The sequence below is a fragment of the Phascolarctos cinereus genome, unplaced genomic scaffold (genome assembly GCF_003287225.1).
Source record: "Phascolarctos cinereus isolate Bilbo 61053 unplaced genomic scaffold, phaCin_HiC Scaffold_3;HRSCAF=262, whole genome shotgun sequence".
In the NCBI taxonomy this organism is placed as follows: Eukaryota; Metazoa; Chordata; class Mammalia; order Diprotodontia; family Phascolarctidae; genus Phascolarctos; species Phascolarctos cinereus.
In genome coordinates, this window is record NW_027555736.1 from 161499179 (window position 1) to 161513482 (window position 14304).

General features: G+C 41.9%; 1 protein-coding gene across 1 annotated transcript in view; it reads left to right on the plus strand.

The window, feature by feature from the left end:
* The first annotated feature begins 1059 nt into the window (after positions 1 to 1059).
* The window catches only part of MYO5C (myosin VC), a 139273-nt gene continuing 126028 nt past the window's right edge, over positions 1060 to 14304 (plus strand). Inside the window, 1 exon segment of the mRNA XM_020984537.2 lies at positions 1060 to 1528. Coding sequence (XP_020840196.1) covers positions 1502 to 1528 — 27 coding nt within the window. The 5' untranslated portion in view covers positions 1060 to 1501.

The following is a 14304-nucleotide window of genomic DNA, read 5'->3' on the forward strand; positions in this document are numbered from 1 at the left end:
GCATAGTAAACTGTAAACAGATAATTGCCAGTTACCAGTTAAAAATTTATTAGAGAAACCTTTAATTTGCTTTCTGAACAATCTCCAATAGCTTTAAATTTAGAATTTTAGAGCCAAAGGGACCTTGGGTCCAGCTCCCTTCTAAACACATGAGGTAACAAAGAAGTAAAGTGATTTGTTCAAGGTCACTTAAGTAAAAAGAGACCAAAATGTGTAGCTAGGTTTTCTAAAATCAGCCCAATGTTCTTTTTGTTATACTGATTTGACTTCCCTTGCTGGCTTATTCCTGGCTGTACTGCCTGACATCTCCATTGTACCAAAGACCACTGCTTTTCTGCCTCACGGTCTTTGGCTTAAATCAGAAAAGCATACAAGGCCACATGAGGTTGTCTTTTTTTATGTCCTGCAAAAGCTGATTTGGGCTTCAAAGGCACACAATTTACAACCAAGAGAAACTTGGAGATAAATTTCTTCCAAGGCTTACATAAATGACTGTATTTATTAGAAGTTTCTACACTTGGCATTTTTAAGTTTTCATTTTAAGATGTATTGCCTGAATTCATGCATTCTTATTTTTATATTGAGGGCAGAAACTACATCTGTATCACAATCTTTTCAGTGACTGATCAGAATATACCACGCACAATTGGGGGTACTTAATAAAGAACAAACATTTTAGAATAATGTTCAGTAAGATTTTATTTAATCACATCCACGACTTTACAAGTTTTATTATTTGCCCACACTACCCCTTCAAATAACCGACTGCAAAGTGGAAGGAAATGTAAGGAGCTGAGAGAAGGATAAAGGGCTAAGAATAAAAATAATAGCTGGGGGGATGTTTACGATGAGGGCTGGGGCAAGTTTGTGCTTTGCGATTTTGCCAATTCAAGTTTTACCACCACCTGTGACCGGCTGCCTTCCTTGTCTCAGCTCACATGACCGAGAAAGCCCTGCTCCCATCCTATCATTCCCCACAGCCAATAAGCAAGAAGAATTTCCTAGCCCCAGGGAATAGAAGTTCTTCCTAGTTTTGATCCTTTTTCCATCTCTCCGCTCCAACCCTTTGTTATTGTTATCCCCAAGAAACTTCAGAACACCTGGACGGAACTACTTCTCGCAAATTTTCCCACTTTGGGGCTCAGTAATGCCAGGAACGTCTTAGCAGCTGCTCTGGCGTTCTGCCATAGACTGATGCTTGGCCCATACTTGGCTTCAGAGAGGCCCACCTTCAGACTGAGGTCCGGTGAATCGGAGCACCTGGAAGCTCGCGCCCCGCCTCTCTTTACCCCTCGCGTCTCCTCCCCCTGGAGCCGCTCTCCAGGAGTTCCGCCCGGGCTCACTCGGGCCGCTGGGACCTCGACATTCTCTTGTGGACTCCCCGCCCTCCAGCTGTCCAAGACACCGGATTCCTAACCCCTCCGCCTCCTTCTCCGCATCCCTGGGGAGCGCAGCTCGGGTCTCGGGGGCGCCTGCTTCCCGGAACTGAGCCGCCGACCCCATGGCAGTGGCTGAGCTGTACACGCAGGTAGGATGGGAACATGGAGTGCGTGCGTTAGGGAGTGGGGGAGCTTTTAATCCAAGATCCGTTCGGGACCAACGCTAGTGCTGACTGTACCTAAGGCACCTGCCAGGAGAGGCGGGGCGGGGCGGGGCCAGGCCAGCGGACCGTATGGAATTGTTGGGTTCTGAGACTGGAACCCGGGTGCCGGGACAGGGTCTGCCCCTCTGGGACCCTTCCCCTCCGCCACCCGAGGACAGGGCGAGTCGGAGTCCAAGTCTGACTCTGCGGGGTTAAATCCGAGGTCTGGGCTCACCCCGGGGCCCTGGTCCAGGAAGGAAGAGGGTTGGCAGGAGTTGGGCCAGTCAGCTGGGAACTGCAGGGGCGAGGTGGGGCTTGGCTGCCGCTCTGGAGAAGACGTACTGAAAAGTTTCTGACTCCCGGGCACTTGGGAGTTCCCCATCCAGGAGGCTCACCTTCTGTAATTGCTCCTGGGGTCAAATTCTTACCGCCCTTTCTCATGGTCTGCATCAAGTCCAATAAACTTTTTTTAAGCCCTAGTATGTGCAAAGCACAATGTAAGGCTGAGGATACAGAGAAATGAAAATGAGTGGGAGTAGCAGCCCTCAGAAAGTTTACATTCCACAGGGGAAGCTCCTTTCCCTGGTGGTGTCTCTTCACCCTCTGTTCTCAGCAGTGGACAGGTTAGCCTCCAGGAATTTAAATATTTACATGTATAATACAACTACAGATACACACCCATGCACCTACATCTCTAGGGCACACACACACACACACATACATACACACATACACACACATATGCTGGCACCAGCTCATACCAGAACAGATTGTTAAATTTTCAGTATGGTAGTTTCATTTGGGAAAGGGAAACAGTACAAATCAGGGTTTGATTTATTGTTTGGCTGATTATTTAGACTTGAGAAAGTGATAGAGAAAATATTAATAGAGCAGATTAAACTTAAGTGTTTCCTGCACTTTTGGACAGCAGGTTGTTAAACATTTACCATGTAACATATTCAACTTCATTAAAAGCCTCAATTTAGGCCTCTGAGCCTAAATATGATGAGGAAATACAGGTAACACAGGTGCTAGGCAACAGCACATCAAAGGTCAGAGAAAAACTAGTATCAAGATTTTGCCTCCCTGAGGTACTTTTAAAAATTTCATTTCTAGATTGGATGAGATCTGTTCTGGCATCCCATAGAGTTGCCCTAACCCTCTCAATAATTAATGAAAGAGGAAATGAAATGCTTCTGAGATTAGCTTAGTTGCTGATTTGAATAAAACATTAATGTTGTCTCCACCTGAAAGATCTAAAAACCCTGGAGATATAGTAAGATAAGGGTAAGGAATTGTCTATTGGTTGTGCAGTAGATAGAGCACTGGGCCTAGAGTCAGGAAGACCCATCTTCCTGAGTTCAAATCTGGCCTCAGACGCTTACTAGCTATGTGGCCCTGGGCAAGTCACTTAACCCTGTTTGCCTCAGTTTATTCATCTGTAAAATGAACTGGAAAAAGAAACGGCAAACCACTCCAGTACCTCTGCCAAGAAAACCCCAAATGGGGTTACCAAGAGTCTCGACAGGAGTGAAATGACTCAATGACAACATAGGCTAGGTTCTGGAGATACAAAGACAAAAGGAGTAAGTCCCTTCCTTCGCGGAATTTATATGCTATCTGATGAGACAAAACATACTTCGGATAAGTAAATACATGACAAATGGGAGAGGTATTAATGACAGGAGGGGAGTTAGGAAAGGTATTACAGGACATAGTGCTTGAGCTGAACTAGGAACAGAGCTGAGATTGTAAGGGGCAGGAATGAGTATATGTCAGGCATAGGGGGACAGCCTGTGCAAAGTCACAGGGATGGGGGCTAAAATGTTATGTATGAGGGACAGTAGGTTAGCCAGCTGGATGAGGCGTATGGAGTTCTTGAAAGGGAATAATGTATAATAAGCCTGTAAAGGTAGACTGAAGCCAAATGGTAAAGTTCTTAAGTGTGTTCTGTGCTTTTGGAGAGCAGGTTTTTGTTGTTGTTGTTGTGTTGTGTTTTGTTTTGTTTTGTTTTTTGCTAGGCAATGGGTTTAAGTGATTTGCCCATAGTCATACAATTAGTAAGTGTTATGTGTCTGAGGTCAGATTTGAACTCAGGTCCTCCTGACTCCAGGGCCAGTGCTCTCTCCACTGTGACACCTAGCTGCCCCTGAAAGCAGGTTGTTAAGCATGATTTTAAATGCCAAACATGGGAGTCTGAACCTGATTCTAGAGGTAATTGGGAACCACTGAACTTTATTTTGGTAGGGAAGTAACATGTCAGTCCCATGTTTTAGGATTGTCATTTTGCCATTGTGTGGAGGATGGACTAGGAAGGGAGGGATATCTCCTCCAAGCAAGAATATCAATTAGGAGTCTATTGCCATCATTCAGGTGAGAGTTGATGAGGGTCTAAACCAGAGTAGTGGACACGTCCAGGGAAAGACGGGCATGCCTGTGATAGATATTGTGGAAGGAGGATCAACAAGACTTGGTATCTCACCATTTGGTTCATTTTAAATTATATTTACATATAAAATTGTGTGATTATCTACTGGCTTACTTTGCCTTAAACTACCATCTTGTATCTCTCCCTTTCAAAGCCAGACTCCCAAATAAAGCCATCAACTCACTTTCTTCACTTTATTTTCCTCTCGATCATTTGTCGACCTTTTGTAGTCTGGCTTCCAGCCTCATCACTCAACAGAAAATGCTTGATTCAAAGTTACCAGTGATTTCTTAATTGTCTAATCCAACAGCCTTCTCTTGATCTTCATCCTTCTTGACCTCTCTGCAGCATTTTACACTGATCATTGTCTCCTGTATTGGTTTTTTTACTACCTGATTGCCCCTTCCTTGTCTATTTTGATGGATCAGTTAACAAGCATTTATCAAGAACTTATTATGTGCCAGTGTGCTACATGCTAGGGATACAAGTACAAAGAATGAAGCAAACCCTACTTTCAAGAGGCTTTCATTAAATGTGTTATCATCCTTATCCCACTCCCTAACTATGTTACTATACTTCACTTCTCTCTCTACTATATATACTATCTGGCTTTTTAAAACACTTTTCTGATTTTTAGGCAATGTTAAAAAAAAACCTGGGGTCATGTTTTACTTTATTTATGAAAAGCATAAAATATCCATTTGTTTTGTTCCTACTATGTGAAATGTTATTCCAGTCTACTGTTGCAACAAAAAAAAATTGCTTCTACTCAAGTTTGGAGGATTCATTAATTTATTAAATCCATCACTTCCAAGAAGCTGGTTTAGGCCATTCTAGATGATCTCTTTATATACTCATATGAAATGATTCCTTTGAGAGTTAACATAAAGGGAGAAATGATTTTTGCAGGGTCTGGGGGGGGAGTGTGGGGGTGTGAGTTCTATCTGAGAAAATATTGATCCCTCAGGTGTTATAGTGAGGGAAGAATTTGACTATTTACAAAAACCTGCTCTAAGCAAATGACTTTACATTAATCCTTTACCGTAGTATTCTAGGGAGAGGCAAAGGGGGAAGCTCTTTTTTTTCTTAGTTATAAGTTTCTTCTCCGTATCACCTAAAGAGACCTAGTCAAGTCATGGACAGAGGGCTAACCTTAAAGCCAGGAAGACTTTGATAATCTATGACACACATTGGCTGTATGGCTCTAGGCAAATCTCTTAACTTTTCAATGTCTAGGCAGCTTTCTTAAGACAACAAGTTGCATAAGAGGTGCCACCCTGCATTGAGGAAATTCTTCCCCAGGGGTTCCCTCTACCAGTGAAATCATAATAGGTCTGGTCCCCATCTCTATCATTTAGGCTTGTGTTTTGTGGGCCACCGTTTCTCACTAATTTGATGAAAGAATCATGAAGAAGCGATGTAATTTAAAGAGTAGATCATGTTCTTTGCATGGGCCATATTGACCCATCTCAAGTGTGCATCATCATTTCTCCATATATGCAAAGGAATGAATCATCTCCTTGTGGGCAGGAGAATGTAATGGAGGGAGGTAGACGAATGGGTGTAACTTAACATGGAATTGAGTAAACCATGCCCTCTGTTTACTTATAAGGCAGGGTTTCAATCATGTTGATCTAAATTGACTAGTTGCATTTGCCAATGGAGGCAACACAAACTGTGAAAATGTAGTTAGACTTTGGGGGTGTATATCAAGGCAGTGAAGAGGTTGTTTTCCCCACTGAGAAACTGAAGCGAATTCACCTTGGAATACTGGCTGCCTTAGGCACTCCTTCAAACCATGTCCATAGGAAAATTTAATCAAAGTGGGGGAAAATAAATACAGAATTATTGCTTTGAGTGCAGACACATCACCCCAGGATTTAGCTTTTCAGCTAAACAGTTGTAATTTAGACTTGGGCTCCATTTGCAGATCACACAGTTTAAGTAGTGAGTATTAACAAAGCCAATCAGACCATGCGGTAGTTCAGTCATTTTTCAGCTGTATCCAACTCCTAGAGACTCTCTTTGGGGTTTTCTTGGCAGAGATATTGGAGTGGTTTGCCATTTCCTTCTCCAGCTCATTTTACAGATGAGGGAACTGAGGCAAACAGGGTTAAGTGACTTGCCCAGGGGCACACAGCTAGTAAGTGTCTGAGGCCAGATTTGAACTCAGGAAGATGAGTCTTCCTGACTTCAGGCCAGGTGCTCTGCACCACCTAGCCACCCTAATTAGGACATACTGAGAATGTTCAAAAGTTTTTTCCAGTTTGAAACATGAAATAAACTGATATTTCTAGGCTGTACCCAGATATTATTATCTATACAAAATTAGTTCCACTAGGACATTGAAGAGAACTACAACCTTGCCAATGACCTCCTGGCTCAGAATTTTGTTGAAGTCACCAAATGCCCAGTATTATTATAAAGCTTATTTGTTGCATGCTATGTTAGCACTATAGGAAGGCATTGCAGTGAAGTAGAGAGCTGGCCTCTGGGTTCAAGGTTCACCTCTGACACAAACTGACTTGATGACCCTGAGTAACTAACTCAATTTGTCTTCCCTATTAAGATGACATTCCATTTACGCTGTATGTATGTGATTTTTGGTTGTTGTCCAGTTCTTTTCAGTCATGTCCCACTCTTCATGACCCCATCTGGGGTTTTCTTGGCAAAGATTCTGGAGTGGTTTGCCATTTCCTTCTCCAGCTCATTTTACAGATGAGGAAACTGAGGCAAACAGGGTTAAGTGACTTGCCCAGGGTCACACAGCTAGTAAATATCTGAGGCCAGATTTGAACTCAGGTCTTCATGACTGTGGGCACAGCACTCCATCTATTGTGCCACCTAGCTGCCCATTTATCTTATATAGTCCTATTAATTTGCATGTTGTCTTCTCTAATAGAATGCAAGTTCCTTGAGGGCAGAGACTGTTTTGCTTTTCTTTGTACCTCCAAGGGCTTAGTACAGTACTGAGAACATAGTAAATGCTTTAAAAATAATTGCTGCCCAGATTAATTTCGTGGCACCCCAGGCATCTGTCTCTAAGACTATACATTGCACAACAGTACACCAATCTGCTTTGGTAGAGGGAGTTTCCTCACTGGAGAAATAGACAAATATACATGTAGCAGGTATTTTAGACCCCTTCTCCCAGAACAAGTCTGGCAACACCACCCTCTCTAGAGTTCTGTGGGCACCGTTGAGAAGTTGGGTGTCACTTCTGTAATGCTGCTGGCTCAATCTCATATTCCAGGGTGTTCTCCCCCACAGTTAGTTGCCAGTGACCAGTTATTCCAGTTCCATTTAACCCAAGGGTTCTTAACCTGAGATCCATGGAAATATCCATTTATTTCATGCCCAGGAGACCCTTCAAACTGGGGGAAATTTCAAAACATCTCTGTATGGCCTGATGGGCTTCATTTTCATATACTAGTGCTTTATCAGTATTCATTACTTAAACTGTGTGATCCATGAATGGAGCCCCAGTCTAAATTTTAGTAGCCAAACCTACTATTTAGTAGAAAAGCTAAATGCTGGATGGGTGTGTCTGCACTCAAAAGCAATAATTCTGTATTTCCAGCTCCTCTTTACTTTGATTAAATTGTTCTTCTTGACGAGGTTTGAAGGAATACCTGAAGGCTGTATCCCAGGGTAAGCTAGCATCAGTTTCTGAGTGGGGAAAACAGCCTCTTTACTGCCTAGATTGCCCACAAAAGCCTGAAGATATCCTTTCAGGGGCTCTATGAACTTGAATGGGAGAAAATAGATCTTTATTTTCAATAACCTATGACTGAAATGTAGAATTTTCTTCAATTATGAAATTTTAAAAAATATATGATTCTGATGAGAGTCCCATAGGCTTCTTAGCTGAATGCCAAAGGAGACCACAGCACTCAATTAATGTTAATTAACTTTTTACAAAAGGATATTTACCTGGAAGATATGGCAAACACTTCAGAACACTCTCTCTTCAACAACTTCAGTCTCAGGAGATAACTGGCTGAGTCTTAATGCAGTTTCTACAGAGCACTGGGTCTCGCCAAGTTCTTGTCCACATTCAGTTGCATTGCTGGCAAAGGCCTCATCTCATCTATGTCTGGGCTGGGTACTGGAGATTGCTCCTTGTTACTCTGAACCTCAAAGCTAGACTCACTGTCTAGCTTGACATAGATTCCATTCTGGCACTCCTTGTGGCTTATTTTCCTGGCCTTTTGAAACTCACAAAGTCATGGCTTCCAACCTCCTTTACCAAAAATGAAAGAATAAACATTGAGGCCATGTATTGGCTTCAATTGAAGACAAGCTCTCTTCCCTTATGACATTGTCTCTCTTTTCTTACTGGAATGCCTCCCAGCAGGAAGAAGTCGGCTGAACAGAAGTGACAGGTTTTGGTCAATTAGTGCCCAGTCCTGGTTACACAACTGAAGCCAATCAAAGAGGCTCCTGTTCACCATGGGGTGAGCAGACCAAAACCAGTTACAGAATGTCTACACATTCTCCAAAGTCCATACAGCAATTGCATCAGCCTAGCACTTCACTTATGAAGACTGGTCTCATTGGGAAGTCCCCTGGTTACATTTGTGATACCAAGATTCATCTCTGGCTCAGGGTATAGGGGTCAATCCCATGTTAAGTTGATAGATAACAAGATTGTTGTTTGTCCTTTGTCCTCAAAGAGGAGCAATGATAGTGAGATAGATAATATAGTATTTATTAAAGGTTTATTATGTGCCAGGCTCTGCGCTAAATGCTGAGGATACAAATACAAGAAGCAAGCTGGACTTTGCCCTCAAGGAGCTTATATTCTAATGGGCAAGATAAGTCACAGAGGAACTGGAATGGAGGATCACATATGAATAGTGGTGGCATGTTTGGAAATGGTGGTCAGGGAATAAAATGGAGGTCTAGTTCAGGCAAGATAAGATGAAAGGCCACCTATCAGAGCCCACAATGGTTTCTGAGTCGATTTCACTGTTCCTGGGAAGGGAAAGAGGGGGAAACAGTGATGGCTGGTGATCCTGAAGTGAAATGTAAAGAGCTTTCTGCATTGATTAAATCAGAGGGCCAGCCCCCCAACACCCATCACCCAAATCAGCGCCTGTGGGCAATTCTGTTTTTCATTTTAAGCACTTTAAAAAAAACCCTGAGTTTCATAACTCAACTGTGAGAAGATGATGAAATTACAATGATTGGTTTAGTTAGGGGGAGTTTGAGGAAGGGAATTTGTCACCCAAGAAAACAGGGATGTTTATCTCAATGTGGAGAGGAAAAGGTATTCTTTCTCTGCAGTTTTGTTTGTGTACTGTGTTCACCTATTTATGTATCGGTGTGTATCTATGTCTTTATCATATGTGTATAAGAATGAGCAGCAGATTATTTTTAATTAAATTATTTTATTTTATTTTTTCAACAAGCATGAATTTTCTCTTCTTCCCACCTTTCCCTCATTAGAAAAAAAAGATAAAACCTTTTAATAAATATGTATAGTCAAGCAAGACAAATTTCTACATTATAGAAACATGCATATTTGTCCATTTCTACATTGTAGATGTCCAAAAAAATATACCTCATTCTGCATCTTAATTTCATCATTTCTGTATCAGGAATTAAGTAGCATGCTTCCTCATGGATCTTCTGAAATTGTGGTTAGTCTTTGCATGGATGTTTCTAAGCTCTCTCTCTTCTTTTATTTGGCACATTGTTTTATTGATGCCTTTTGTTTTTACAGCAGACTTTTCCAGACACACCTCCAACACTTTATTCAGTGAGTCCTCCCTCACAAAAAAATCCCAAATGACACAGTAAGCACTTTTGACAGTGTATATAATATTCTGCACACACAGGCTCCCACATTTCCAAGTCAAGAAACAAGCATTTATTAAACATTTATGTGCCCTTGAAGAGCTTACAATCTAATTGGGGAGGCAGCACCCCAAGAACTGCACACAAACAAGATGCATTCAGACCAATTGGAGATAATCTAATGGGAGGCATCAGAAATGAGGAATGTGGAAGCCAGGAACAGAGGTTCAGTGGATTTTCCTGTTTCTTCTCTGCAGACCCAGACAACTCACTTTGTCTTGTATTCAGGACAAAAACCCTGCTCTCAGTACTGTTGACAGAAGAGCTTTGGCTATTCTGGATGGGCTCTTCCTAAGCCATTTTATCAACAATTCTATGAAATCCCCAAAGAACAGACAGATTTCCACATGAGTTATCACCTCTGAATATAACCAAACCTATTGACTATTGGGCCTGGGAGTGGCTGATAAAATAACCAACCTGGATTCTAGATAAAGAAAAGGGGAGGTAGACAATAGATCTCTAATGTGGGTCCTGAAGAGGATGGAGGAAGGCACTAGAGTTAAGAGGGGTTGGGGAAGGCTTCCCATAGAAGGTGGGGTTTTAGTTGGGACTTAAAGGAAGCCAGGGAGGTCATTCGTCAGAGTGGAGGAGGGAGAACATTCCATGCATGAGGGACAGCCGGAGAGAATACTCAGAACTGAGAGATGGAGTGTCTGGTTTATGGTACAGCCAGGAAACCAGTGTCATCAAGAGTACATGTAGAATAAGGTGTAAGAAGCCTTGAAAGGTAGATACATAGGTAAGGTAGGAACCTAGATAACACAACTCCAAATACAAAGTGTATATGAGCAATTTCATTGTATGGGAGGGAAAAGCTAATAATTGGGGGGGGGGTTGGGAATGCCCACATGGAGGAGGTGGCCCATGACCTGAGCCTTGAATGGAACCATGGATTCCGGGAGAAGAGGGAGAGGAGGAAGAACATTCCTGGCTTGGGAAACAGCTAGAAGATAATGCTGGAGGCAGAAAGTGTGTGGCGAAAACAGTAAGCACGTCTGTTTGGCTGGAACATAGAGTATGTGATGGGAAATGAGTCTTGAAAGGTGGGCAAGAGCAGCATTGAGAAAGGCTTTATATATTTGAATTGTTACATGCATATCTTCTCTCCCCTACTAGACTTCTGGCTTCTTGAGTGTAGAGAGAGATCCATTTTTTATTTACTTTTATTTTTCTCTTAATGTCTAAAATTGTGCTTTAGGTGTAATGACCCTAAATATTTTATTATTTCCTGCAAGGACACTGTGAACAAGAGTCCTCATAGAGCAGGGATCCTTAACATTTTGATGTGTCATGGACCCTTCTGGCAAAGCCTCCAGACCTCTTGTCAGAATAGTCTTTTTAAATAATTGAGAGAGATACTAAATTTCAATTAGATATTAGTGAAAATAAAGATGTATTTTTTTCCCCTCCCATCCAATATCACAGACACTTTGAAATCTATTCATGGATCCCTTGTTAAGAATTTCTATCACAGGGATAGATCTGTTCAATTTCTTAAGATTAGCTTGACAAGTGATGTTGGCAATGGAGTGAGAAGCAGGGAGATGGGGTGAGGAAGCTAAATAGCTAGTTTTACAGTATGGCTTTGTTCTACATTTTGAGGTTTTTTTAAATTCCCTGCCTTTCAGAAAGGTCTACATTCAAATGTAAATAGAGAGATGTTGTGACTTACCTGTTGTTGTTCAGTTCTGTCCTAATCTTCATGACCCCATTTGGAACTTTCTTGGCAAAGATACTAAGCTGGTTTGCCATTTCATTCTCCAGCTCATTTTATAGATGAGGAAACTGAGGCAAAAAGGGTTAAGATACTTGCCCAGGGTCACACAGCTAGTAAATGTCTGAGGCCAGAATTAAACTCAAGAAGATGAGTCTTCCTGTGTCCAGACCTGGCACTCTATCAACTGTGCCACCTTACCTGTGACTTGCCTACCTATGGAGTATTCTGGGATCAGGTTGAGGATTTGGTCCCTTTTAGCCCTACTGTGGCATAAAACAGTGTATGATGAGTGTGGCATTGAGCAGAACAGTCTCTAATTGAAGGAACTCTAAGTGATTAATGCAGTCACTGAATTCTTATAGGTAGGATTTTGTCCACACTGATCCATAGGCTGTCAGCCATTTCTTCAAACCAAATTTGGGGTTTGACATAGGAGTCCAAATCCTCATAGCTTCTAATTTATTTGGATTCCAGTGAAGAGCTAAGGCCCTGACAATCTCAGGCCTTTCCCCCAGAGGTCCTGCCAATTGATACAGTGTAGACATGACAATGTATGTGGTAGCATGTATTAATCACCTTCCCCATTTTTCTTCTTTTCCTGCTCTCTAGCCATGAGTTAAGGTTGAAGAAAAAAGCTTCTGGAGATATCACAGGACTCTTTGTTTTAGTGGCTTCTGGGAACCTATAGTCACCTCATGGGGACACTTCTTGCTTATGCCAGGATCTAAGGCTTCTTGATAGAAATGCCCTTTGCCCACCCTATGCCCATTAATGCCAACCCTTTGGCTAACAACAGCTTTATAGAAAATTGTAAGCTTTGCAAAGTACTTTCCCTGCAACAGCTCTTTGGTTGTAGAATAGGTGGATTTGACTCAAGCTGGTCCCTTCTTAGTTTAGGGAATGAAATGAGACATCCAGAGGTCATTCATCAGTTTAAAAAGGAGGTCTATTAGCCATAGTATAGAAAGTATATTCAACAAGGATATTGCAGCATTTAACTTGGATATATGCTTAATATTTCACCTCCATGTGATCTGGTCAGCAGGGCAGGGTGTGGTCACCTCCAGGGCCTCAGGAGATCCACCATCCATCAAATCTGAAGAATCCCAATTCTATGTATATCTATCTTTTCATGACCTTATATAACCAGCAAAATGTATGTGTCCAATAGGAAGTTGCATCTATGTTGGCTTAACCCCCTAGGCCAGTCAAGTCCTGGGGACAGCTTCTTTACCTTTAAGGGAAAGCTAGCCTAACTTACATGGTAAGGGGAGAGGGAAACCCTAAGGTAGTGATCCTATCACAGATAGGTAATACAAATGTTATCATCTCCCTTTTACATGTGAGAAAAATGTGGCTAAGAGTGGCTGTGACTTGCCTGCAAAATGTAATTCAGAAACAAGTGTTTGGACTCTAAGATGCCAAGTCTGGCATTCTTTCCAGTAGACTCTTCTGCCTCTCATGGAGTAGCTACAACTCTGGGTGGTAGCTACCCAACTGAAAATAATTGATCATACAGCCAGGTAAAATTGTAAAGTGGGTGAATTGTTTTCTTTGACAGCTGCTACTTACCTTTCTAGTACCTTCTTACTCCTCTTAATGCTTCTCTTCATACATATAATGTTCTCATAGTGCTTTCTTTAGAAGACCACCAACCTAGTCTTCTTTCAGCTCCTCTGATCCAAAGCCATTTCTCCATCCTCTTCAGGACCCACATTAGAGATCTATTGTCTACCTCCCCTTTTCTTTATCTAGAATCAGGGTTGGTTATTTTGTCAGCCACTCTCAGGCCCAATAGTCAATAGGTTTGGTTATATTCAGAGGTGATAACCCATGTGGAATTCTGTCTGCTCTTTGGAGATTTCATAGAATTGTCAATAAAATGCAAAATAATCTAATTTTTATTTGTCCACTCCCAGATTAGGTTTAACCATTTGTTAGAGTCTGAAATATCTAACCTAAACCAGGAAGGAAACCTCCTAGTCAGTTTACTTCTGTGTAATTGGAACAGTCAGAGCTTTACCCCAGTTGCACATTAACTGTGACTGGAACATATACAAAGATGTTTTATATGAGGAGAAAACAGGATCAAAATAATAAAACAAAAGACAGCAAAAGAACAAGTCAGAACAGACATCTGTTAAATAAGCAAAGGGAAGGATAATTAGAGAGAGAAACTTTTGTGGATTTTCCTCACTGTTCTTACAGAGGGACTGATATCTCCCAAGAGAAATGGTGATCAGCTTGGTTGTAAAGTGGCAGTGGGAAGGTGTTGTCTGTCAATGTGTCTCTGTTTCTCTCCATCATTCTTTTGTTCTCTCTCTTTCTTTCCTCTTCCCCCTGGAAGCTGCTGCCACCCACAAGTATTTGCTTCCTAGACCTTTCAAATTCTCATAAGGTTCTCTATTAACAGAAAGGAAATGAAGAGAGGCAAAGCAACCACAGTCTCACAAAAGCTCGTTTGCATACATCTTCCACTCCTTTCTGATACATGGGCATATTCGGCATGACCCTGTCTCTCTCCATCTCTGTCTGGAGTCACATCTTGTTGCCTGGAGTAGAGAAGTCAAATGAGCATTAGTTAGGATCTGCCTATTCTTTAAACAAATGTTGGTGTCCCACACCCTTGCTCCAGGAGCAGAGTAAGCTACGTGGCTGAGAGACCTCTCAGGGTATTTCCCATTATACCAGAACACCAAATCTTTTCAGCAG